General features: G+C 45.3%; 1 protein-coding gene across 1 annotated transcript in view; it reads right to left on the bottom strand.

Annotated features, from left to right (window-relative positions):
- Window positions 1-215: 215 nt before the first annotated feature.
- The window catches only part of LOC311132356 (proto-oncogene tyrosine-protein kinase Yrk-like), a 37,824-nt gene continuing 10,939 nt past the window's right edge, over window positions 216-27,100 (bottom strand). Inside the window, exons 2-13 of the mRNA XM_084165608.1 lie at window positions 11,651-11,694; window positions 9,347-9,589; window positions 8,964-9,066; window positions 8,749-8,847; window positions 8,468-8,571; window positions 7,971-8,120; window positions 5,187-5,351; window positions 3,572-3,751; window positions 1,718-1,794; window positions 1,205-1,358; window positions 998-1,129; window positions 216-805 (exon numbers count right to left, since the gene is read on the bottom strand). Coding sequence (XP_084021734.1) covers window positions 597-805; window positions 998-1,129; window positions 1,205-1,358; window positions 1,718-1,794; window positions 3,572-3,751; window positions 5,187-5,351; window positions 7,971-8,120; window positions 8,468-8,571; window positions 8,749-8,847; window positions 8,964-9,066; window positions 9,347-9,569 — 1,596 coding nt within the window. The 5' untranslated portion in view covers window positions 9,570-9,589; window positions 11,651-11,694 and the 3' untranslated portion in view covers window positions 216-596. The remainder of the gene's footprint in view (window positions 806-997; window positions 1,130-1,204; window positions 1,359-1,717; window positions 1,795-3,571; window positions 3,752-5,186; window positions 5,352-7,970; window positions 8,121-8,467; window positions 8,572-8,748; window positions 8,848-8,963; window positions 9,067-9,346; window positions 9,590-11,650; window positions 11,695-27,100) is intronic.

Below are 27,100 nucleotides of genomic sequence, written 5' to 3' on the forward strand. Positions count from 1 at the left end.
GCTGCCAGATAATGGATAGAGAGTGTGTTGTAGAAAGATGGTTACAGTAAAAATCCACTTTGACATTAAAGATGGTTAAAGAGTAAAAAGCATTGGAGTGAAGTCATCATCATCATCATCATCATCATCATCTTACACTGAGTAAAGATTTAAGGCACAAACTGGCCCGCTACAGCCTACAAAACTATAACCTGGATCCCTAACCCCCATATAACCCAAACCCTAACCTTAACCCCCCCCCCCCAACCCGCCATCTATAGATGTAGCCTTGTTGTCATGGTAACACAGTAAAGCTATCAAGACACAGTCCCATTAACTCTGCTGGTCTGGTCTGGGCAGCCGAGCACAGATAGGAGGAGAGGGAGAACTCTGTGGCTTGTGTTTGATTGCTCTGCCCTGACAGCAACAACAACAACAACAACAACAACATAGAGTAGATAAGGCTTACAGTATGTAAGGTTGTAGGTTGTGTGTGTGTGTGTGTGTGTGTGTGAGTGTGTGTTTATGTGAGTGTCTGTCTGTCTGTGAACACACAAGTGTGTGTGTGTGTGCATGCGTGTGTGTGTGGGTGTGAGTGTGCATGTGTGTGTGTGTGGTCACAGGTTCTCCCCAGGCTGGTACTGGGGTTCAGTAGCAGTGAAGTAGTCTTCCAGGAAGCCCTGCAGGTATTCAAAGGTGTGTCTCTCGTCCGCCTCTCTCCTCCAGCACTGCACCATCAGCTCATGGAGGGAGGCAGGACAACCCAGCGCACAGGGCATCCTGTAGCCCCTCTCCACCTGCTCCAGGACCTCACGGTTATTCATACCTAGAGAAGAGGAGGGAGAGGGAGAGGGAGAGGGAGAGGGAGAGGGAGAGGGAGAGGGAGAGGGAGAGAGGGAGAGGGAGAGGGAGAGGGAGACATACAGAGAGATGTTTAGTAGTGTAACACACGGCATCCTACGTCTGGAAAAAAGGAGGGAGATAGAGTCAGACCCCCCCCCCCCCCCCCCCCACCCACCTGGGTAAGGTACGCGTCCCTTTGTGATGAGCTCAGTCAGCAGGATACCAAAGCTCCACACGTCAGACTTGATGGTGAAGCGCCCGTATAGAGCTGCTTCAGGAGCTGTCCACTTGATGGGGAACTTGGCACCTGTAAAATCAATCAATCAATCAAATGTATTTATGAAGCCCTGTTCACATCAAGAGTTGCCACACGCTCCCTTACCTTGTCTGGCAGTGTACTCGTTGTCCTCTATGAGTCTGGCCAGACCAAAGTCAGCGATCTTGCACACCAGATTTTCACTGACCAGAATGTTAGCCGCTCGCAGATCACGATGGATGTAGTTCATTCGCTCTATATACGCCATGCCCGCCGCTATCTACCCACAACACGCACACAAACACACAAACAAACACACAAACAAACACACAAACAAACACACAAACAAACACACAAACACACAAACACACAAACAAACACACGCACACAAACACACAAACAAACACACAAACAAATAAACACACGCACACAAACACACACAAACACCAAACACACACACACACACACACACACACACACACACACACACACAGGAGGAAGGGTTAGAGATGCACGCCATCCGACTCACCACGTGTCCCCACCTGCAGCAGAGTGTGAGGCGGCACCAGTGTCCGAAGTGCTAAGCCGGCCCCCAACCACATGAGGAACATGGTCAAGATGGTGAATGTGTGTTCTTACCTGTGCTGCCATATCCACCAGTTGAGGCAACTTCAGATTTCCTCCTTCCCCGTCCTTTAGAAAGTCCAGTAGGCTTCCTACAGTACACACAGTTGAATAAATGTCAGAAATCTTTGTGAAAACATGTGGGGGTGTGGGTGTGTGTGTGAGTGTATGAGTGTGTGTGTGTGTGTGTGTGTGTGTGTGTGTGTGTGTGTGTGTGTGTGTGTGTGCATGCTACAGTGGGGAGAACAAGTATTTGATACACTGCCGATTTTGCAGGTTTACCTACATACAAAGCATGTAGAGGTCTGTAATTTTTATCATAGGTACACTTCAACTGTGAGAGACGGAATCTAAAACAAAAATCCAGAAAATCACATTGTATGATTTTTAAGTAATTCATTTGCATTTTATTGCATGACATAAGTATTTGATCACCTACCAACAAGTAAGAATTCCGGCACTCACAGACCAGTTAGTTTTTCTTTAAGAAGCCCTCCTGTTCTCCACTCATTACCTGTATTAACTGCACATGTTTGAACTCGTTACCTGTATAAAAGACACCTGTCCACACACTCAATCAAACAGACTCCAACCTCTCCACAATGGCCAAGACCAGAGAGCTGTGTAAGGACATCAGGAATAAAATTGTAGACCTGCACAAGGCTGGGATGGGCTACAGGACAATAGGCAAGCAGCTTGGTGAGAAGGCAACAACTGTTGGCGCAATTATTAGAAAATGGAAGAAGTTCAAGATGACGGTCAATCACCCTCGGTCTGGGGCTCCATGCAAGATCTCACCTCGTGGGGCATCAATGATCATGAGGAAGGTGAGGGATCAGCCCAGAACTACACGGCAGGACCTGGTCAATGACCTGAAGAGAGCTGGGACCACAGTCTCAAAGAAAACCATTAGTAACACACTACGCCGTCATGGATTAAAATCCTGCAGCGCACGCAAGGTCCCCCTGCTCAAGCCAGCGCATGTCCAGGCCCGTCTGAAGTTTGCCAATGACCATCTGGATGATCCAGAGGAGGAATGGGAGAAGGTCATGTGGTCTGATGAGACAAAAATATAGTTTTTTGGTCTAAACTCCACTCACCGTGTTTGGAGGAAGAAGAAGGATGAGTACAACCCCAAGAACACCATCCCAACCGTGAAGCATGGAGGTGGAAACATCATTATTTGGGGATGCTTTTCTGCAAAGGGGACAGGACGACTACACCGTGTTGAGGAGAGGATGGATGGGGCCATGTATCGCGAGATCTTGGCCAACAACCTCCTTCCCTAAGTAAGAGCATTGAAGATGGGTCATGGCTGGGTCTTCCAGCATGACAACGACCGAAACACACAGCCAGGGCAACTAAGGAGTGGCTCCGTAAGAAGCATCTCAAGGTCCTGGAGTGGCCTAGCCAGTCTCCAGACCTGAACCCAATAGAAAATCTTTGGAGGGAGCTGAAAGTCCGTATTGCCCAGCGACAGCCCCGAAACCTGAAGGATCTGGAGAAGGTCTGTATGGAGGAGTGGGCCAAAATCCCTGCTGCAGTGTGTGCAAACCTGGTCAAGACCTACAGAAAACGTATGATCTCTGTAATTGCAAACAAAGGTTTCTGTACCAAATATTAAGTTCTGCTTTTCTGATGTATCAAATACTTATGTCATGCAATAAAATGCAAATTAATTACTTAAAAATCATACAATGTGATTTTCTGGATTTTTGTTTTAGATTCCGTCTCTCACAGTTGAAGTGTACCTATGATAAAAATGACAGACCTCTACCTGCTTTGTAAGTAGGAAAACCTGCAAAATCGGCAGTGTATCAAATACTTGTTCTCCCCACTGTATGTGCATGTGCTTGCATATGTGAGTACCTTGGCTCATGAACTCTGTGATGATGTAGATGGGTTCCTCAGACACCACAGCGTACAGCTGCACCAGTTTGTCATGTCTCAGTCTCTTCATGATCTGAGCCTCTTCTAGGAAGGCCTCTGGAGACATGGTGCCTGGCTTCAACGTCTTCACTGCTACCTTGGTGGTGCCGTTCCACATACCTGATACACACAACAGGCAGTTACACACACACAGAGGCAGACACCCACACAAACAATGATATACACACACGCACACCTACACACAGAGTTATATAGTAAACACATGAAGAGTGAGGATGAGGTCATGCATGGAGGAGGCAGGGTGGGGTAACAGTTGGGAGAGAGGGGAGGAGAAAGGGGAGGAGGGAGGGGAGGAGGGAGAGGAGGAGAGAGGAGGAGGGAGGGGAGGAGAGAGGGGAGGAGGGAGAGGAGGAGAAAGGAGGAGAGGAGAAAGGGGGAGGGAGGGGAGGAGAGAGGGGGAGGAAGGGGAGGAGAGAGGAGGAGAGAGGGGAGGAGGGAGAGGAGGAGAAAGGAGGGGAGGAAAGAGGGGAAGGAAGGGGAGGAGAGAGGGGAGGAGAGAGGGGAGGAGGGAGAGGAGGAGAAAGGAGGGGAGGAGAAAGGAGGGGAGGAGAAAGGGGGAGGGAGGGGAGGAGAGAGGGGGAGGAAGGGGAGGAGAGAGGAGGAGAGAGGTGAGGAGGGAGAGGAGGAGAAAGGAGGGGAGGAAAGAGGGGAAGGAAGGGGAGGAATGAGGGGGGAGAGGGGAGGAGAAAGGGGGGAGGGAGGGGAGGAGAGAAGGGAGGAGAGAGGAGAGAGAGAGGGGAGGAGAAAGGGGGGAGGGAGGGGAGGAGAGAGGGGAGGAGGGAGGGGAGGAGAGAAGGGAGGAGAGAGGGGGGAGAGAAGGGAGGAGAAAGGGGGAGGGAGGGGAGGAGGGAGGAGAGGAGGGAGGGGAGGAGAGAAGGGAGGAGAGAGGGTGGAGGGAGGGGAGGAGGGAGAGGAGGAGAGAAGGGAGGATAAAGGGGGAGGGAGGGGAGGAGGGAGGGGAGCAGAGAAGGAGTACCAGCATGAAGCTACAGTAGCAGCATGAAGCTGGACCAGTAACAGACCTCCTGGTGTGGACACACACAGACACTATTACACTGACACAGAACAGCACTGGACTGGACACTGGGAATAGAGAGCGCTAGATACACCACCATATAAGCACCAGATTGGGAACATCCAGAGACACACTGAGAAGCCCTTCTGGGACACAGACTGTAAGCAGTGTGTCAACATACAGTATAAGAAGGTGACTGATTGATTGATTGACAGTCGGTCTCACCCATCCAGACATCTCCGAAGCAGCCCTGGCCCAACTTCCTGTTTAGGGCCAGCATTTCCCGGGCAACCTCCCAGGCGTCCCGCCCCAACCCCAGGGTGAGGGGCGTTGAATTGGGACAGGACATGGTCAAGAAGTGACACATCCCATCGTTACTGCCTAGAAGAGGGAGGGGGTGGAGAGGGAGGAGGGGATGGTAGGAGTGGAGATGGGAGGGAGAGTGATAGGAGGATGGGGTAGAGGGAGGGAGATGAAATGAGATGAAGAGGCATGCAAAGACAGAGAACTAGTTCCTACCCATCCAGACTTCTCCAAACTGCCCGTTGCCCAGCTTCTTAATGAGCTGGAGAGACTCTCTGGGAATCTCCCACACGTCCTTTGTCTTTACCGATAGGTCCGCAAGCTTAGGCATGCCCCGCCTACAGCTGCCAATCAACCTACAGCACAGACCTGCAGCTCGCTCTGAGGGGAGTGAGAGAGAGACACAGAGAGAGAGACAGAGACATAGAGAGACAGAGACAGAGAGAGAGAGAGAGAGAGAGAGAGAGAGAGAGAGCGAGAGAGAGAGAGAGAGAGAGAGAGAGAGAGAGACAGAGACAGAGACAGAGACAGAGACAGAGACAGAGAGAGAGAGAGAGAGAGAGAGAGAGAGAGAGAGAGAGAGAGAGAGAGGGACAGAGACAGAGACAGAGACAGAGACAGAGACAGAGACAGACAGAGACAGAGACAGAGACAGAGACAGAGACAGAGACAGAGAGAGAGACAGAGACAGAGACAGAGACAGAGACAGAGACAGACAGAGACAGAGAGACAGAGACAGAGACAGAGACAGAGACAGACAGAGACAGAGAGAGAGAGAGAGAGAGAGAGAGAGAGAGAGAGAGAGACAGAGACAGAGACAGAGACAGAGACAGAGACAGAGACAGAGACAGACAGAGAGAGACAGAGAGAGAGAGAGAGAGAGAGAGAGAGAGAGAGAGAGAGAGAGAGAGAGAGAGAGAGAGAGAGACACACAAAGGGAGAGAGACAGAGACAGAGACAGAGACAGAGACAGAGACAGAGACAGAGACAGAGACAGAGACAGAGACAGAGACAGAGAGACACAAAGGGAGAGAGACAGACAGAGCGAGAGGGGAGGAAGAGATCAAAGGCAACATACACATATAGAACATATAAAACAGCTTTACTTGATCCACTAAAAAGTACTAACAAACATGTGGACACCTGCTCATCGAACATATAATTCCAAAATCATAGGCATTAATATGGAGTTGGTCCCCCCTTTGCTGCTATAACAGCCTCCACTCTTCTGGGAAGGCTTTCCACTAGATGTTGGAACATTGCTGCGGGGACTTGCTTCCATTCAGCCACAAGAACATTAGTGAGGTCGGGCACTGATGTTGGGCGATTAGGCCTGGCTCGCAGTCGGCGTTCCAATTCATCCCAAAGGTGTTCGATGGGGTTGAGGTCAGGACTCTGTGCAGGCCAGTCAAGTTCTTCCGTACCAATGTCAACAAACCATTTCCGTATGGACCTCGCTTTGTGCACGGGGGCATTATCTTCCTGAAACAGGAAAGGGCCTTCCCTAAACTGTTGCCACAAAGTTGGAAGCACAGAATCGTCTAGAATGTCATTGTATGCTGTAGCGTTAAGATTTCCCTTCACTGGAACTAAGGGGCCTAGCCCGAACCATGAAAAACAGCCCGAGAGCATTATTCCTCCTACACCAAACTTTACAGTTGGCACTTTACACTAGGGCAGGTATCGTTCTCCTGGCATCTGCCAAACCCTGATTTGTCCGTTGGACTTCCAGATGGTGAAATGTGATTCCTCACTCCAGAGAACACGTTTCCACTGCTCCCTGAGTCCAATGGCAGCGAGCGTTACACCACTCCAGCCGACGCTTGGCATTTCGCATGGTGATCTTAGGCTTGTGTGCGGCTGCTCGGCCATGGAAACCCATTTCATGAAGCTCCCGACGAACAGTTCTTGTGTTGAGGTTGCTTCCAGAGGCAGTTTGGAACTCAGTAGTGAGTGTTGCAACCGAGGACAGAAGATATTTACGCGCTACGGACTTCAGCACTCGGTGGTCCCGTTCTGTGAGCTTGTGTGGCCTACCACTTCACGGATAAGCCGTTGTAGCTCCTGGAAGATTCAGCACTTACAGTTGACTGGGGCAGCTCTAGCAGGGCAGAAATGTGACGAACTGACTTGTTGGAAAGTCACTGAGCTCTTCAGTAAGGCCATTCTACTGCCGATGTTTGTCTATGGAGATTGCATGGCTGTGTGCTCGATTTTATACACGTCAGCAATTGGTGTGGCTGAAATAGCTGAATCCACTAATTTGAAGGGCTGTCCACATACTTTTGGTGATGCAGTGTATCTTACAGACACACACAATGCTATCCAATAGCACTGACACACAATGCTATCCAATAGCACTGACACACAATGCTATCCAATAGCACTGACACACAATGCTATCCAATAGCACTGACACACAATGCTATCCAATAGCACTGACACACAACGCTATCCAATAGCACTGACACACAACGCTATCCAATAGCACTGACACACAATGCTATCCAATAGCACTGACACACAATGCTATCCAATAGCACTGACACACAACGCTATCCAATAGCACTGACACACAATGCTATCCAATAGAACTAACACACAATGCTATCCAATAGAACTAACACACAATGCTATCCAATTGCCACAGCTGCTTATTTAATGTGCTTGATAATGCATTACTTGATCATATTTAGTATGCTAGAATGGATATTGGACATACAGACACAGGAATTAGCACACACATACGCAGTGCAGTGAAGCTGCAACACAAGACCGCACCACCAGAGGGCAGACAGACACTGGGAGAGAGGAGAGGAAACAGAGGGATCTGACTTACAGAAGGCTTGGACATAGATACATACACCCCCTCTGCACTTTACCCATAGCCCCTAGATTCTATTTACTCCCCCCCTAGCCCCTACACCCTATCCCCTATCCCCTACACCCTATCCCCTACACCCTATCCCCTACACCCTAGCCCCTACACCATAATCACACCTTTGTAGTGCTCCACCAGTTGTTGCACGGTGTCAAACTGTGTGCGTGTTGTGATGTAATATCCTCCACTGTCCAGCTTCCTGATCTTATAATGCTTGACGTGGTCACCTTTACCATCATCCCAGTCACAGACAGACAGAGAGTAGGCACCTAGAGAGAGAGAGAGAGAGAAAGAGGGAGGTGAGAGAAAGAAAGAGAGAGAGAGAAAGAAAGAAAGAGAGCGAGAGAGAGAGAGAGAGAGAGAGAGAGAGAGAGAGAGAGAGAGAGAGAGAGAGAGAGAGAGAGAGAGAGAGAGAGAGAGAGAGAAAGAAAGAGGGAGGTGAGAGAAAGAAAGAGAGAGAGAGAAAGAAAGAGAGCGAGAGAGAGAGAGAGAGAGAGAGAGAGAGAGAGAGAGAGAGAGAGAGAGAGAAGGGAAATCGAGAAGTTAATACCCTGATGATTCTAAAGCTGTACCCAAGACAATGTGTGTGTGTGTGTGTGTGTGTGTGCGTACGTACCCTTGGTGGTCTCACTCTCTCTGATAAGGAATGTTCCTCTGGGGTTCCCCTGACCCAGGAGCTGTCTCTCCGCATCCTTCCTCCCCATCTTCCCAAAATACCACCTGGCAACACACACACACACATTTCACATATTAGTCATACAATATATCACCATGACAACCAGTCACCTCTATATTTCTTACAGTTCAGACACAGATGTTGTACTGTAGTTGGCGAGTAGGGGTGTGTGTGTGTGTGTGTGTATGTGTGTGTTTGTGTGCATGTGTGTGTGTACTCACTCCTCAGCCTGTATAGAGTCAACAGGAGCGACGTAGTTACTAGGGACGTATCCTGAGTTCCCCGTGTCCAACGACCGGGCCTCCCACCAGTCCCCCTCTCTGTTGAGACAGACAGTCATCACATTGGATGGAGCTGACTCTTCATTTGATTCACTTCTGAAAGTGTGGAAAGACACTATCTGGAGCTGAGTGTGTAATGTGAACGTGACTCTCACGTGTTGTTGATGATGTGGAACTTCTCTCCCTTCTGGAAGGACAGATCATCTTCAGTACGAGCATCATAGTCATACAACGCTATAAAGAGCGTCACACCTCCACCTGCACACACAAACACACTATGAAGAGAGTTACACCTTCACACACACACACACACACACAGACAGACAGTAAGCATTGATAGTACAGCCACAAAATCAAACACACTATGAAAAAAAAAGAGTTCCCCTCTGCACTCCACAGTTCACACACAGACACACATACTTCACACACAAAGACAGACATCCCTACACACTACCTGTGATGGCCCCTGCAACAGACACACATCACTACACACTACCTGTGATGGCCCCTGCAACAGACACACATCACTACACACTACCTGTGATGGCCCCTGCCCGGGGTTGTGTGTTGGTGTTGGGGAAACAGGCAGAGCCAAATGGCCTGTTGAAGTCAGGTATAGTCTGGTGGGTGGGGTCAGGGTGATAATGGGGCGTGGCCAACACTGTAGACACACCCCCATCAGGGCTGTTGCTAGGAGACGGGTCAGATACCTCGGCTGCCTTGGCTGCAGCATTCTTCTGCTTACAGTGGGCACAGCCCATAATAACCACAGAGACTTTCGCTACGGAGACAGAGAGAGGAGGGGGGGTGCATATAAATATCATTATTTCACAGTAATTGTCTTTCTATAGAGGGGTGAAAGAGGGGACAAATGAGAGAGAAAGAATGAGAGAGAAAGAGAGCGAGAGAGAGGCGAGAGAGAGAAAGAAAGAGAAAGAGAAAGAGAGAGAGAGAGAGAGAGAGAGAGATGGGGGGGGAGCGAGAGCAGCACCTAGATCTTCTGCACAGATTCTGTCAGACCTGGGCCCTGACAGTAAATCTCAGTAAGACAAAAATAATGGTGTTCCAAAAAAGGTCCAGTTGCCAGGACCACAAATACAAATTCCATCTAGACACCGTTGCCCTAGAGCACACAAAAAACTATACATACCTCGGCCTAAACATCAGCGCCACAGGTAACTTCCACAAAGCTGTGAACGATCTGAGAGACAAGGCAAGAAGGGCCTTCTATGCCATCAAAAGGAACATAAAATTTGACATACCAATTAGGATCTGGCTAAAAAATACTTGAATCAGTTATAGAACCCATTGCCCTTTATGGTTCTGAGGTCTGGGGTCCGCTCACCAACCAAGAATTCACAAAATGGGACAAACACCAAATTGAGACTCTGCATGCAGAATTCTGCAAAAACATCCTCCGTGTACAACGTAAAACACCAAATAATGCATGCAGAGCAGAATTAGGCCAATACCCGCTAATTATCAAAATCCAGAAAAGAGCCGTTAAATTCTATAACCACTTAAAAGGAAGCGATTCCCAAACCTTCCATAACAAAGCCATCACCTACAGAGAGATGAACTTGGAGAAGAGTCCCCTAAGTAAGCTTGTCCTGGGGCTCTGTTCACAAACACAAACAGACCCCACACAGCCCCAGGACAACAACAACAACAACACAACTAGACCCAACCAAATCATGAGAAAACAAAAAGAGAATTACTTGACACATTGGAAAGAACAAACAAAAAAACAGAGCAAACTAGAATGCTATTTGGCCCTAAACAGAGAGTACACAGTGGCAGAATACTTGACCACTGTGACTGACCCAAACTTAAGGAAAGCTTTGACTATGTACAGACTCAGTGAGCATAGCCTTGCTATTGAGAAAGGCCGCCGTAGGCAGACCTGGCTCTCAAGAGAAGACAGGCTATGTGCACACTGCCCACAAAATGAGGTGGAAACTGAGCTGCACTTCCTAACCTCCTGCCAAATGTATGACCATATTAGAGACACATATTTCCCTCAGATTACAGCGATCCACAAAGAATTCGAAAACAAATCCAATTTTGAAAAACTCCCTTATCTACTGGGTGAAAAACCACAGTGTGCCATCACAGCTGCAAGATTTGTGACCTGTTGCCACAAGAAAAGGGCAACCAGTGAAGAACAAACACCATTGTAAATACAACCCATATTTATGTTTATTTATTTTCCAATTTGTACTTTAACTATTTGCACATTGTTACAACACTGTATATATACATAATATGACATTTGAAATGTCTTTATTCTTTTGAAACTTCTGAGTGTAATGTTTACTGTTAATATTTATTGTTTATTTCACTTTTGTTTACTATCTACTTCACTTGCTTTGGCAATGTTAACACACGTTTCCCATGCCAATAAAGCCCTTAAATTGAAATTGAAATTGAATTGAAAGAGAGCGCGCGAGAGAGAGAGAGAGAGAGAGAGAGAGAGAGAGAGAGAGAGAGAGAGAGAGAGAGAGTAAAAAGTAATGTTTACTGTTAATATTTATTGTTTATTTCACTTTTGTTTACTATCTACTTCACTTGCTTTGGCAATGTTAACATACGTTTCCCATGCCAATAAAGCCCTTAAATTGAAAATTGAATTGAGAGAGAGAAAGAGAGCGAGAGAGAGAGAAAGAGAGAAAGAGAGACGGAGAGAGAGAGAGAAAGAGAGAGAGAGCGAGAGAAAGAGAAAGAGAAAGAGAGAGAGCGAGAGAGAAAGAGAGAGAGAAAGAGAGCGAGAGAGAGAGAGAGAAGAGAAAAAGAGAAGTAGAGAAAAGGAGGAAGTGGAGAGTAATATTGGGCAGTTTCTTACCTGCTGTCTTCCTCTGTCAAATCATCTGTCAGTCAACATCGCCACTAAAGAGAGAGAGAGAGAAAGGGAGAGAGAAAGATATGACAAAAGAGAGAGCGATATGAAGAAAGAGAGAGATAGAGAGAGAGAAATATTAGCCACTTCCCTTTTCAGTCCACTGAGGAAGAGACCATGACCTACAGAATTCAATTCAATTCAAAAGGCATTATTGACATGGGAAACATATCTATCTATCTATCTATCACAGGTGTGGTCTGCAGTGAGAACATGACACAGTGACACTTGACTTAGGGATTATCATTACCACAGGTGTGTGTTATCACTCACTACACTTCCTGCTTTGCAGTGAGGTAGGAAGTCACAGCAGAGATCAGGAAGAACAAAATGGATGTTGAGAGGAAACGGTCTGAATTTTCTCTCTCCAGGACTAGCACTGATATACTGTACATGTAATGCTCTCTATTCCAACGCAAAACCCAGAATTCAGACTTAGTCACAATGACCCAACATATTCTACAAAGCATCATCACTGCTATTGGATCCATCCGTGGATCCAGGTGACTACACCTCAAGTCTTAGGAAGGCGACATCTCTGTGCGATGCTAGCTTAGCCATCCACTGCACTAGCACACTCCCTCCTTACATACTGCCATACAGGTCTGGAGATCTTAATAACATACAGTTGGGAGAAATCTGAGATCCCTGATTTACCAGGACTAATCGCATCTCGGGAATACCAGCCCATTTATCAAAAAAAATCCCAAACTTTCTCAAAACAACAAAAGCATGATGTTGATGGGCGCAATCCAAAACACATTTCAATGCTTACTGCTTAGTTTGCAACAACATTTTCACAAGAACTCCCAACACACACACACTATCTGGTCGGCCATCAGGAGAGCCACAGGAAGTCAGCCCTGTTAGAGTTTCCTGTACACCCCTCTGATGGCTCCCCCTTTTTCCTGGAAACACAGGACACAGTCCATCAACACACACACACACACACACACACACACACACACACACACACACACACACACACACACACACACACACACACACACACACACACACACACACACACACACACACACACACACACCTCTCCCTCTCTGTGCTGTTTCTCTCCTATGAGAAGAGAAGAGGAATGTCAGCTCACTGTGCTGCTATTTCAAAAGGTAACCTTTCAATGAGGCATTGGTGGGCCAAAACCAACACTTTTTTGGTTACTACATGATTCCATAAGTGTTGTTTTATAGTTGTGATGTCTTCACCATTATTCTACAATGTAGAAAATAGTAGAAAAATAAAGAAAAACCCTGGAATGAGTAGGTGTGTCCAAACTTTTGACTGGTAATGTATATTACTTTAAATATATATCTTTTAAAATATATTTTCCTCTATTATTATGATTTTCCCCTAACCCTACCACCCCTCCCCTAATTGGAGTAAACTAATGGACAACATTACTAGGCTTCCACTTCCAGCTTATACATACTACATACATTTCACAGACAGTATATTTTACATGAGTTATCTTTTGTTTGTTTTTAGTCCCAGCCTTCAGATAGCCTCAACTTGGGATGTGGTGGTCATTCATTTTGTCAGCCGGTGATCATCAAGCAAATAACTGCTTGTCTCAGGGTAATTGTGCGTTAATTAACATAAACACATTTAGCATCTCCTGGCTTCCACACATAGCCTACAAGCCACTGATGCTGACCTTTGGAACATTTAAAAAAAAGTCTAATAAATCCATGTAATATAGCCTACACCATCACAATAAATCCATGTAATATTGCCTACACCATCACAATAAATCCATGTAATATTGCCTACACCATCACAATAAATCCATGTAATATTGCCTACACCATCACAATAAATCCATTATTTATTTTAGACGGGTATAAAGAAACATGATATGAAGAAAATGTATTATTATCCATTTCAGTTGTCCTTGTGTTAGGCCCTGATCTGGCTATGGCATATGGCCGTGGGCTACACTAGTTCATTTAGCAGACAAGATTAGCTTAGAATTCCGTGGCATTATTTAATATTATTTTATAGTATGAAGAATACAATTGAACATTGCTGAATAAAATAGAAAGGATATTTTCTCCAAATGATTTGAGGGATGTGTTATGTCAGAGTGATGGAGAATGACAGATCTATAACACACATTTATTTCTATGTGAATTTGGTCGGGTCGCCCCAAAAAGTGACATTTTGCAGCTTTAATGATAATGCAGAGGACTTTCCCAAGGTTGCTGTTGACGCATATCCCACGGTAGTTATTGGGGTCAAATTTGTCTCCACTTTTGTGGATTGGGGTGATCAGTCCTTGGTTCCAAATATTGGGGAAGATGCCAGAGCTAAGGATGATGTTAAAGAGTTTAAGTATAGCCAATTTGAATTTGTGGTCTGTATATTTTTATAATTTCATTTAGGATACCATCAACACCACAGGCCTCTCTCCACCCTCCCCAGTATCTCTCAACTCTCTCTCGCTCTACTCTCTAGCTCACTACACTTGCTTTCTCACTCTTTCTACTTTCCAATCTCAATGAGAGGCAAATGAAACACACACAGAGGGCGGATGCAGGGCGGCTCTGGTCATTGTTCTCCATTGAGTTCCTGTTGACTAGAGTTTCTTTTTTCTCTCTCTCTCTCTTTCTCTCAAAATGCGTTGTTTTTGGCAGAAATGCCTTCTGGAACATGTGAACTTTCATGTGCCTTAATAACAAACTTCTATGCCATCTGTAAATACTAATACAATTGTTAAATTACCAGCCTAGTTTGTTTAGCCACGGAAAGAGACAGGAAACTTCCCGTTAGCCATGATTGGCTGAGATAATGCTGAGATAATGGATGGCCTGGACTTGCCGAGAGATGAGTTTGGATTGGTCTGCCATGTAGCACGCTTCTGTCTATAACATGAGCTACTCAGTTTGTGTAGGTAATCCTTTCTAACGCGGCTTTCTTGAAAGATATCACAAAGAACTGCAAAAGTGTTGCTAATGCTTTCGACTTTCTGGAGGACAGAGTTTAGAAAGCAATGCAATGCCCGGTGGAAACAGAGTATGATAGCTAAGGAGATGGAGAAAATTCAGGCGTAGGGAGCCGAAAAGAGAACACACAGAAGGCTGTTGCATAAAACACCTGTCTCTGGGTTACATCTTCAAACTAAGGGCAACCATGGCATCCATGACAGAGAGGGAGAAACATTTGTCCATATATACAGGTAAGAGAGTCTAGCTAGCTACATTTTCAGATATTATACGTTTCTAATTTTGTCAGAAAGTCGTTTTCCTTGCAAGTTAAAGCGCACTGTTAGTTAGCTAGCTAACATTGAAACTAGTTGGTTAGCATTAGCAACCTGTAGATTCATGCAGGGTAGTAACGTTATGAGTTGGGATAATGGTTCATTGTTTAGCTAGCTAGCTACATGTCTACACAAAATACTCCACTATGCAATGAACCATTTCACTGTACCGTTTACATCTTCTGTATCCTGTGCGTGTGACAAATAAACTTAGATTTTATTTGATACAGTGTGTGTTTACCACAGATGGTAATGTGAAGAACAACATGACCTGCACCAAAGTCAAATTAGGAATATAACGTTAGGCCAACGAGACAGTGTCCAAGTTAAAAGAATATCCGGTAGAATGCCCTGCTTTTATTTCGTCACACTCACAACGGTAAGCTATTTTGGGCGGCAGGTAGCTTGGGTGGCAGGTAGCTTAGTGGTTAAGAGTGTCGTGCCAGTAACTGAAAGGTCGCTGGTTCTAATCCCCGAGCCGACTAGGTGAAAAATCTGTTGATGTGCCCTTGAGCAAGGCACTTAACCCTAATTGCTCTAAATGACTAAAATGTAATTAGCTCGCAATTAACTTGTAAATAATGATATTGTTGGGAATTTATTTTCCTGTATTAATGAATACAAATTAAATAAAGTTAAGACGTTGTCAGCTATATGATATGGTCATTATTTGAACTGGCTAGCCAGCTAACAAGCTAGAAACTAACCAAAACATTGTTTAGAAAGTTGCCTGGTTTGCTAGATTGACATACACTAAATTAAATTTTAAACGGATGGATTTATTGATGTTAAAATACACCAGTTATGCTATTTTGGACCACCCGGCTGCTGATGTCATGCAGCCTGCAGTTTTTCTGTTTCTACTTTTTCATAACGACAACAACAAGCTTGATGTCAGATGACAATAGAATGTTCGTGATGTCACTGCGACAACTGTCTACAGACATGTCGATAGACGTAGTATAAACCAGCCTTTAGTCTTGAAATCTTTGGTTGTTTAGTACACTACCGTACTCACTCTGTTTAGCACATGGCCTCACATGTAAATCCTTAAAGAGATGGGTGGGGCTAAGGCTTAAGAGGTTGTGAATTATGCTTAATGGGTGTAGACAAAGAAGAGCTTCCCAGTAGGTGTACCAAAACATTCAAGGGCAATTTTCTCAAAAGTGGGGTTACAAGTTTATCAACTTTCAAAGCAGAATTACTTTCCCATTGTTCCTCAACTGTAGTGTATGATATACAATTTTCTAGCTCTGAGTCTCTACTTTTATCCATTTGAAACATTGTTACATAAGACTGAATCGAGCCGGTCGGTCACATTTATTAAAATTGAAAGTGGATTACGCTGGTAAAGTCAAACATCTCAACACATTCTGAACCACTCCGGTGACAAACCCAATTTTTTCCTAGTCTCCATTCGTCCACATGCGCTTTGCTAACACCTAAAATATCGTGAAGATGGCCCATTAGTTTGTTTTTGTAAGGACCCAAAATTGAGGCAGTTGGAGAATCTATTCAAGTAAGTACAGTGAATTCGGAATGTATTCAGACCAGAGCATATGAGCGGAGTGGAGCGGGAGCGAGCGTGGAGCGTGAGCGGACGGATTTTGAACAGAGCGCAGAGCGGCATTTTTAAAAGGACGGAGCGTCGCCCTATGTCCCGCTCCAATTTCGCTCGCTCACACCAAGAGTCTGAAGCATGCTCAAGCCTGACCCAGAATCCATCTGTTTAATTTAATTTGTGTCGTCCAAGAATTTGTATTTTATAGAGCGAGGAGCAGCAGCAGCAACAAGAGAAAAGGGTTGAGGAATTCAGAAGTTTATTCACTGCACGCAAAGGCCCAACCATAACAAGGGAGAGAAAAAGAGAGCTGGATGTAGCATTTTAAAAAATGATTTTCATGGACTATGAACCGCTGAGTAAAGGAGAACGCGAAGGGATGCAACACTTCGCCAGCGCAGCTCAACCGGGCTACACCCCCCCCAAGAAACTATGATAAATCAGTACTTTACTTTGTCAAATTTACATCTGAGATGCCCCATTCACATGCTTCAGCTGGCGATCAAAAACGCCGTTAACGAGCACGACAACATTAATAGGCTGTTAGTGAAAGTCGGGCACCTGGTGAAAAGTGTACGCAAGAGCACAGAGGAAACCGACCAATTAGGTGTCCGCCCCACAAATGCCTGCGCCATTCAGTCGTTCATCCGGTTGTTCCAAAAAGACCCGTTATGGCAAAACAAACTCAAGTCTAATGTTGCTAACATCACCCTGAATCAAGTACCGCAGCTGACGCACCTTGTCCGTGTGCTGACACCACTAGCAGACCTCACAGACAAAATGCAGAAGGAGCTGGGGAACCTGGGGATGATCCTCCCTGCTGTCACAGAAATCAAATCCCTGCTCACCGATTACACTCCCGCTGCACTTCCAATGGGCATCGCTGCTTTTGCAGAAACATTGGCAAACAACGTGTCAATTCGCTATGGAATATACTATACTGATTAACATCTCATTTTAGAGTCAGTGTTAGATCCCCGTTTCAAGACAGAATGGATAATCCGAGATGAGTCTGTATGCAACAAATTCGGGGAGATAAAGTAAGGCTGTGGTTTAAGCTAAAAGTGAAATACATGCAGATTTCGTTCCTTTTTTGGAGTGAGCGGGGGCGATTTGAGTGGAGCGCGATGCAAACTACGTTGAGCGCTGAGCGATAATGAGCGGACTGGCCTGATGTGGCTTTGAGCGGGGGGAGCGGAGGGGTGAACAACTCCGTGAGCGAGGAGCTGAGATTCTCACCGCTCCACTCCGCTCATATGCTCTGATTCAGACCCATTGACTTTTTCCACATTTTGTTACATTACAGCCTTATTTTGTTTATGTGTCCTCATCAATCTACACTCAATACCCATTAAGACAAAGCAAAAACAGGTTTTTGAAATTTTTGCAAATGTCTTACAAATAAAAACTGAAATATCACATTTACATAAGTATTCAGACACTTTACTCAGTACTTTGTTGAAGCACCTTTGGCAGAGATTACAGCCTTGAGTCTTCTTGGGTATGACGCTACAAGCTTGGCACACCTGTATTTGGGAATTTTATCCCATTCTTCTATGCAGATCCTCTCAAGCTCGGTCATGTTGGATGGGGAGGGTCGTTGTACAGCTATTTTCATGTCTCTCCAGAGATATTCGATCGGGTTGAAGTCTGGGCTCTGGATGGACCACTCAAGGACATTCAGAGACTTGTCCCGAAGCCACTCCTGCATTGTCTTGGCTGTGTGCTTAGGATCATTGTCCTGTTGGAAGGTGAACCTTCACACCAGACTGAGGTCCTGAGTGCTCTGGAGCAGGTTTTCATCAAGGATCTCTCTGTACTTTGCTCCGTTCATCTTTCCCTCGATCCTGACTAGTCTCCCAGTCCCTGCCGCTGAAAAACATCCCCACAGCATGATGCTTCCCCCAACCTGCTTCACAGTAGCTATGGTGCCAGGTTTCCTTCAGATGTGATGCTTGGCCAAAATTGTTCAATCTTGGTTTCATCAGACCAGAGAATCTTGTTTCTCATGGTCTGAGAGTCTTTAGGTGCCTTTTGGCAAACTCCAAGCGGGCTGTCATGTGCCTTTTACTGAGGAGTGGCTTCCGTCTGGCCACTCTACCATAAAGGCCTGATTTGTGGAGTGCTGCAGAGATGGTTGTCCTTCTGGAAGGTTGTCCCATCTCCACCGAGGAACTCTGGAGCTCTGTCAGAGTGACCATCGGGTTCTTGGTCAACTCCCTGACCAATGCTCTTCTCCCCCGATTGCTCAGTTTGGCCGGGCCGCCACCTCTAGGAAGAGTCTTGGTGGTTCCAAACTTCTTCCATTTAGGAATGATGGAAACCACTGTGTTCTTGGGGACCTTCAATGCTGCAGACATTTTTCGGTACTCTTCCCCAGATCTGTGCCTCGACACAATCCTGTCTCAGAGCTCTACGGACAATTCCTTCGACCTCATGGCTTGGTTTTTGCTCTGACATGCACTGTCAACTGTGGGACCTTATATAGACAGGTGTGTGCCTTTTCAAATCATGTCCAATCAAATTACCACAGGTGGACTCCAATCAAGTCGTAGAAACATCTCAAGGATGATCAATGGAAACAGGATGCACCTGAGCTCAATTTTGAGTCTCATAGCAAAGGGTCTGAATACTTATGTAAATAACATTTTTTATTTTTTTGAAATGTCTAAAAACCTGTTTTCGCTTTGTCATTATGGGGTATTGTGTGTAGATTGATGAGGGAAACATTAATTTAATCCATTTTAGAATAAGGCTGTAACTAACTGTTACTTACTGTTACTTTCCGAATGCACTGTATATACATTTTTACAATGTAAATAAACCTGATGTATTAGGCCACTTTGTAGGCTAACTCGACTGAGCTGCTTGCTAGCTAGTTAACTTTACACACTCTCTAGCTAACTGAATTAAATGCAGTCATCTAGCTAACTTCCGATTAGCTAGCTATCCTGATGTAATCATTTTTAAAAATTAAAAAAAACAGTCTCCAAATGCATTTGTAGCTCCAGCGGTCAGTAAAGGGAGAGTGTAGGCTACTGGATAGGAGGGCGGGTAATTTTGTGTGAGGACATTATGAAAAGATGATCCAGTTCCAGTCCCTAGAGGGTTAATCCTGTGAGTCAATGTAAGTAACATAGAACAACCCCCATTAAAATCCAGTCAGTATAAACTAGAGAGGCCGTTGCCTGGACCGTACTGAATATACCTCAGGACCACCAGTCAGTATAAACTAGAGAGGCCGTTGCCTGGACCGTACTGAATATACCTCAGGACCACCAGTCAGTATAAACTAGAGAGGCCGTTGCCTGGACCGTACTGAATATACCTCAGGACCACCAGTCAGTATAAACTAGAGAGGCCGTTGCCTGGACCGTACTGAATATACCTCAGGACCACCAGTCAGTGTAAACTAGAGAGGCCGTTGCCTGGACCGTACTGAATATACCTCAGGACCACCAGTCAGTATAAACTAGAGAGGCCGTTGCCTGGACCGTACTGAATATACCTCAGGACCACCAGTCAGTATAAACTAGAGAGGCCGTTGCCTGGACCGTACTGAATATACCTCAGGACCACCAGTCAGTATAAACTAGAGAGGCCGTTGCCTGGACCGTACTGAATATACCTCAGGACCACCAGTCAGTGTAAACTAGAGAGGCCGTTGCCTGGACCGTACTGAATATACCTCAGGACCACCAGTCAGTATAAACTAGAGAGGCCGTTGCCTGGACCGTACTGAATATACCTCAGGACCACCAGTCAGTATAAACTAGAGAGGCCGTTGCCTGGACCGTACTGAATATACCTCAGGACCACCAGTCAGTGTAAACTAGAGAGGCCGTTGCCTGGACCGTACTGAATATACCTCAGGACCACCAGTCAGTGTAAACTAGAGAGGCCGTTGCCTGGACCGTACTGAATATACCTCAGGACCACCAGTCAGTATAAACTAGAGAGGCCGTTGCCTGGACCGTACTGAATATACCTCAGGACCACCAGTCAGTGTAAACTAGAGAGGCCGTTGCCTGGACCGTACTGAATATACCTCAGGACCACCAGTCAGTGTAAACTAGAGAGGCCGTTGCCTGGACCGTACTGAATATACCTCAGGACCACCAGTCAGTATAAACTAGAGAGGCCGTTGCCTGGACCGTACTGAATATACCTCAGGACCACCAGTCAGTATAAACTAGAGAGGCCGTTGCCTGGACCGTACTGAATATACCTCAGGACCACCAGTCAGTATAAACTAGAGAGGCCGTTGCCTGGACCGTACTGAATATACCTCAGGACCACCAGTCAGTATAAACTAGAGAGGCCGTTGCCTGGACCGTACTGAATATACCTCAGGACCACCAGTCAGTATAAACTAGAGAGGCCGTTGCCTGGACCGTACTGAATATACCTCAGGACCACCAGTCAGTATAAACTAGAGAGGCCGTTGCCTGGACCGTACTGAATATACCTCAGGACCACCAGTCAGTATAAACTAGAGAGGCCGTTGCCTGGACCGTACTGAATATACCTCAGGACCACCAGTCAGTATAAACTAGAGAGGCCGTTGCCTGGACCGTACTGAATATACCTCAGGACCACCAGTCAGTGTAAACTAGAGAGGCCGTTGCCTGGACCGTACTGAATATACCTCAGGACCACCAGTCAGTATAAACTAGAGAGGCCGTTGCCTGGACCGTACTGAATATACCTCAGGACCACCAGTCAGTATAAACTAGAGAGGCCGTTGCCTGGACCGTACTGAATATACCTCAGGACCACCAGTCAGTATAAACTAGAGAGGCCGTTGCCTGGACCGTACTGAATATACCTCAGGACCACCAGTCAGTATAAACTAGAGAGGCCGTTGCCTGGACCGTACTGAATATACCTCAGGACCACCAGTCAGTGTAAACTAGAGAGGCCGTTGCCTGGACCGTACTGAATATACCTCAGGACCACCAGTCAGTGTAAACTAGAGAGGCCGTTGCCTGGACCGTACTGAATATACCTCAGGACCACCAGTCAGTATAAACTAGAGAGGCCGTTGCCTGGACCGTACTGAATATACCTCAGCACCACATTGTATCATGGCAAAAGTAAAAGGGAGATTTAATGTAGCTTCTTACATGGCCCTCAGGCTGAAAATAATATGGGTGGCAATACAGAAGGGCTCCTCACGGAGACACCCTCTCACATGTTCTCCCAGGCCCAGAACCCAGGAGACTTGAAGCCCCACCCGTCTGCACCCAAATAAATAAATAGACTTCCCCGCTGTCACAGGTACAACTCATCACCTGTGATCAGAGATACAGGGAGGAGAGAGGGAAAAGAAGAGATCAAAATGACACCACATACTCTTTCACACAACGCCTTAAGAATAACGGATCAGGGTGTAATGATGAAAGTATGCGTATAACTGTAAGTTGATGAAATATGGATTATGATACTAGCCAGTATAAGTGGTCCTCTGTAGCTCAATTGGTAGAGCACGGCGCTTGTAACGCCAGGGTAGCGGGTTCGATCCCCGGGACCACCCATACGTAAAAATGTATGCACACATGACTGTAAGTCGCTTTGGATAAAAGCGTCTGCTAAATGGCATATTATTATTTTATATCAAAGGATTAACACAAACACATCCATATTTCCACTCTCTCATACTCAGCCGTCCCATCTAGACAAAGATGGCAGGCACCCCCGTGAAGATCTCTCTTCACATTTCCCAGACGAGATAAATAGTCTGCCACTATGTTGGAAGTGCCTGGCCTGTCTACCCTCAAGCTTGTAGTACGACTTTGTCTTTGCTTCACGAAAGTCCACTCTCTAAGTGTCTTTGTTGATTTCATACGTTTTGAGAATCGCTTCCTTAACACTGTCATAATCAGGAACGAAGTTAATGTCCATAGTCACATAGGCTTAAATAAATAAATAAATATGCCATTTAGCAGACGCTTTTATCCAAAGCGACTTACAGTCATGCGTGCATACATTTTTTTTTTTTTTTGTGTATGGGTGGTCCCGGGGATCGAACCCACTACCTTGGCGTTACAAGCGCCGTGCTCTACCAGCTGAGCTACAGAGAACCACTGTTGCCTTTCCTGTTAGCAGACTTACGAGCCGAATCACTCATGCTTCTCTCAGCCAGCCTCACGTAGCCGCCATCCATTCAAGCGTTGCAAGGTACACTACATTTCATCTTTGTCAGTGAGCTTGGGCAGTGACGGGTCCAGCCGGAACGTCACTGCCACCGGTCCCTTTGGATCTGGGTACAGATTGGCGCGATCAGGTGAGCCTCCACCACCATCGGCCCAGCTGGCCTTATGCCCCGATGCCAGCTCTGTTTTCTTGTAGCTCAATAAGAGTCATCTCTACCAATGGGAGCTGAGCCTCCTGTCTGTTGCTCGCGCTTTTTAATGCTCCGTTTGAGCAAGTCCATGAGCTCCAGCATTAGCGCACAGCTGTGGATCACGTTGCCTCTCGCCCACAGAAAATGCAGGATTGCTGATATGTGGTTGTCTGTGCGTCCCCAGCCCACTCCACAATATATCCTGCTGCATTCCGCCTTGTGCTACTGCCATCCGTACCTGGTTCCTTGGTAGTTTTGTGGTAGCTCCAAACTCGCGCTCCATCGTCGTATACAAAACGTGGTCCGTGCACTTTCTGTTTTTAGCGCACTAGAATCCTCAAAACCGCTGCCACCAAATGCCACAGAAAGATATCTGGATACACAAAAATGTATGCACGCATGACTGTAAGTCGCTTTGGATAAAAACGTCTGCTAAATGGCATATTATATTATTAATTATATTAATGTGGGCTGCGTCTCAAACCACCGCATCTGCCGACGTCGGCCTTCTGCGGTGGAAGGTGGCAGAACTACAGCAGTGTTTGTCAGACCATTTGAAATCCCGAAAATCGGTCTTCTAACAAAATGAAGCATCCGAACGGTTTGGCCTATGAATTACTATGACTACTCTATGGAAAGATGAGACTCTCACAAATCCGATGGTGTTCTCTGTTTTGCTCTATGACCCCAACAAGTGTCACGGGACTCGTCTGAAGGTAACCCATACAAAATGAATGGAAGTATGGAGGTAGTTTTGTGCCAACAAAAACAAGGGGTTAAATATGTGTCTGAAAAAAACATTGAGCTTTCTAATATCTCCTAGATATAGGACAGGCACTTTAAAACCTTATTCCTTATGATTTATGTTTGCCACCTATGAATGTGTTTTCAATGCATTTCTATGGGCTATAGTAGTAAAGGCCAAATTCAATATTTTATTTTGAAAGTGGCCCTAAAATCAAATAGCTAAATAATCCATGGTATGACCATTTTAAAACAATGCCATATGTTAGCTTACACCGGGTTCCGACCCCTCTTCAGCTGATTTCTCCCACTGTAGGGAAGCCTGGTTCGTGACGAGGCTACACACACACACACACACACACACACACACACACACACACACACACACACACACACACACACACACACACACACACACACACACACACACACACACACACACACACACACCCTGCTGAAAAAAACAGCATAGACCAGCCTAAATTTCAAATTGGTCGATACTGGTCTATGCTGGTCCATGCTAGTCCATGCTGGTCCATGCTAGTCCATGCTGGTCTATGCTGGTCCGAGCTGGTCAGTGCTGGTCTGACCAGCATGGTCTAGCTGGTTAGGTTGACCGACTAGCTGGTCAAGCTGGTGATGCTGGTATCCTGGTGACTGAGCTGGCCTATGCTGGTCCTGCATGTCTTATTAAGAACATTTAGGTCACCCCCTCTTAAACTTCCTTCACTTCCTGTTGAACGCAGAACGAGGGAGAACTCGGTTTGTTGTTTTCGAAAGTTCTGAAAGTTTATTGAAAAAGTTACTAGCTAGCTACCTTTTGAGTTTGGATCCCGCGACTTGGTTGGCATCGGTTGCTGGCGACAATACTATTTGTCCAGTGATCCTGCCAACCAAGGCCAGGTCTGAGGAGCTGCTTGGCATAGCAGCTAGCCTAGCCGCTAGCCAGCTTCCTAATTCCCTCAGGAATTGTGAAAAACTGAGTTTAAATGTATTTGGCTAAGGTGTATGTAAACTTACGACTTCAACTGTATACTGAGATCATGTGACAGATGATGTGACACTTAGATTGCACACAGGTGGACTTTATTTAACTAATTATGTGACTTCTGAAGGTAATTGGTTGCACCAGATCTTATTTAGGGGCTTCATAGCAAAGGGGGTGAATACATATGCACGCACCACTTTTCTGTTACTTGTTTAGTCAAAAAAATTTAAACAAGTTAGTTTTTTTATTTCACTTCACCAATTTTGACTATTTTGTGTATGTCCATTACATGATATCCAAATAAAAATCCATTTAAATTACAGGTTGTAATGCAACAAAATAGGAAAAACACCAAGGGGGATGAATACTTTTGCAAGGCACTGTAGCTGTTCTGGAAAGAGCCAAGAACTTGAGAGAAACGTACATCTTCCTCAACAAGGATAATCCTGAAGCTGTGCGCCAGAAGAGGAAAGATCTTATCGCAGCCATGAAAGGTGCCAGAGCGGGTGGGGACATTGCTTACATCCACTATGACAGGGTCATTGGTCACCCTCCCTCCCAAAAGCCTGGAAGGGATGAGAGAGCCAAGCCTATGGGTTCGTGGCTTCAACCCTGTAGCACACCAACTGATTAATGGACAGCTGAATGTATTTTTTTCTTTTCCTTTGTTCGCTCTTTTCCATATTATGTCTATATCTGATAAGCTACCCAGGAAAGGGCTGAAAATAGCCCATATTAATATATTGTATGTAGCCTTAGAAATAAGGTTCATGAAATCAATAACTTGTTAACATCAGATAACATTAATATATTAGCCATTTCTGAGACTCACTTAGATAATTCCTTTGATGATACAGCAGTAGCAATACAAGGATATAACATATACAGAAGAGACAGGAATGCCTGTAGGGGAGGTGTTGCTATATATATTCAGAGCCATATCCCTGTAATACTTAGAGAAGATCTTATGTCAAGTGTTATTGAAGTGTTGTGGTTGCAGGTTCACCTGGCAAATCTAAAGCCTTTTCTTTTGCGGTTTTGCTATAGGCCGCCAAGTGTTAACAGTCAGTATCTAAATGTGTGAAATGCTTGACAGTGAATGTGCTGTAAACAAAAAGGTAGACTTTCTTGGGGACCTGAATATTGACTGGTTTTCATCAAGCTGTCCGCTCAAGAGGAAGCTTCTCACTGTAACCAGTGCCTGTAATCTGGTTCAGGTTATTAATCAACCTACCAGGGTGTTTACAAACACTACAGGAACAAGATCATCAACACGTATCCATCACATTTTTATTAATAGTGTAGAACTTTGTTCTAAAGCTGTATCTGTACCCATTGGATGCAGTGATCACAATATAGTGGCTATATCCAGGAAAGCCAAAGTTCCAACAGCTGGGCCTACAATTGCTGTGAGTTATGTGGATGATGTTAAAAAATATTTGTTGGTCTCATGTGATTAATAAGGAGCATCCAGACGCTGCATTTGATGAATTTTGTAAACTGTCATGAATTTATGAAATTGCTTCTTCCAATTATTGACATGCACCTGTTAGGAAACTGACTGTTAGAACTGTTAAGGCTCCATGGATTGATGAGGAATTTAAAAACTGTATGGTTGAAAGAGATGGGGCAAAAGGAGTGGCTAATAAGTCTGGCTGCACATCTGACTGGCTGACATACTGCAAATTGAGAAATGATGTGACTAAACTCAACCAAAAAAAAAAGAAACTGTATTATGAAGCCAAGATCAATGATATAAAGAGTACTAATAATAATTTGAGTACTTTAAATGTAATTACGGGCAGAAAGACAAATTAAACTCCACCTTCATCGAATCTGATGGCTTATTCATCACAAAACCATTTGATGTTGCCAATTATTTTAATGATTACTTCATTGGCAAAGTCGGCAAACTTAGGCAGGAAATGCCAACAATGAACAGTGAGCCATCGTATTCATGCATAAAAAAAACAAATAATGAAAGAAAAGCATTGCAAGTTTGAATTTTGGTAAAGTTAGTGTGGGAGAGGTGGAAAAAGTATTGTTATCGATCAATAATGACAAACCTCCTGGCATTGACAACTTATGTAGATGGAAAGCTACTGAGGATGGTGTTTTGGCTTTTCAACCTCTGCCATATTGTGGATTCAGAGCCACCTATCTAATAGAACGCAGGGGGTTTTCTTTAATGGAAGCTTCTCTAATGTCAAACATGTAAAGTGTGGTGTACCTCAGGGCAGCTCTTTAGGCCCTCTACTCTTTTCTGTTTTTACCAATGACCTGCTACTGGCATTAAACAAAGCATGTCCATGTATGCTGATGATTCAACCATATACACATCAGCAACCACAGCTAATGAAGTCACTGAAACCCTTAACAAAAAGTTGCTGTCTGTTTTGGAATGGGTGGCCAATAAATAAACTTATCCTTAACATCTCTAAAACTAAAAGCATTATATTTGGTACAAATCATTTCCTAAGTTCTAG

This window comes from Coregonus lavaretus (genome assembly GCF_964263955.1).
Source record: "Coregonus lavaretus genome assembly, chromosome: 7".
Taxonomy (NCBI): domain Eukaryota; kingdom Metazoa; phylum Chordata; class Actinopteri; order Salmoniformes; family Salmonidae; genus Coregonus; species Coregonus lavaretus.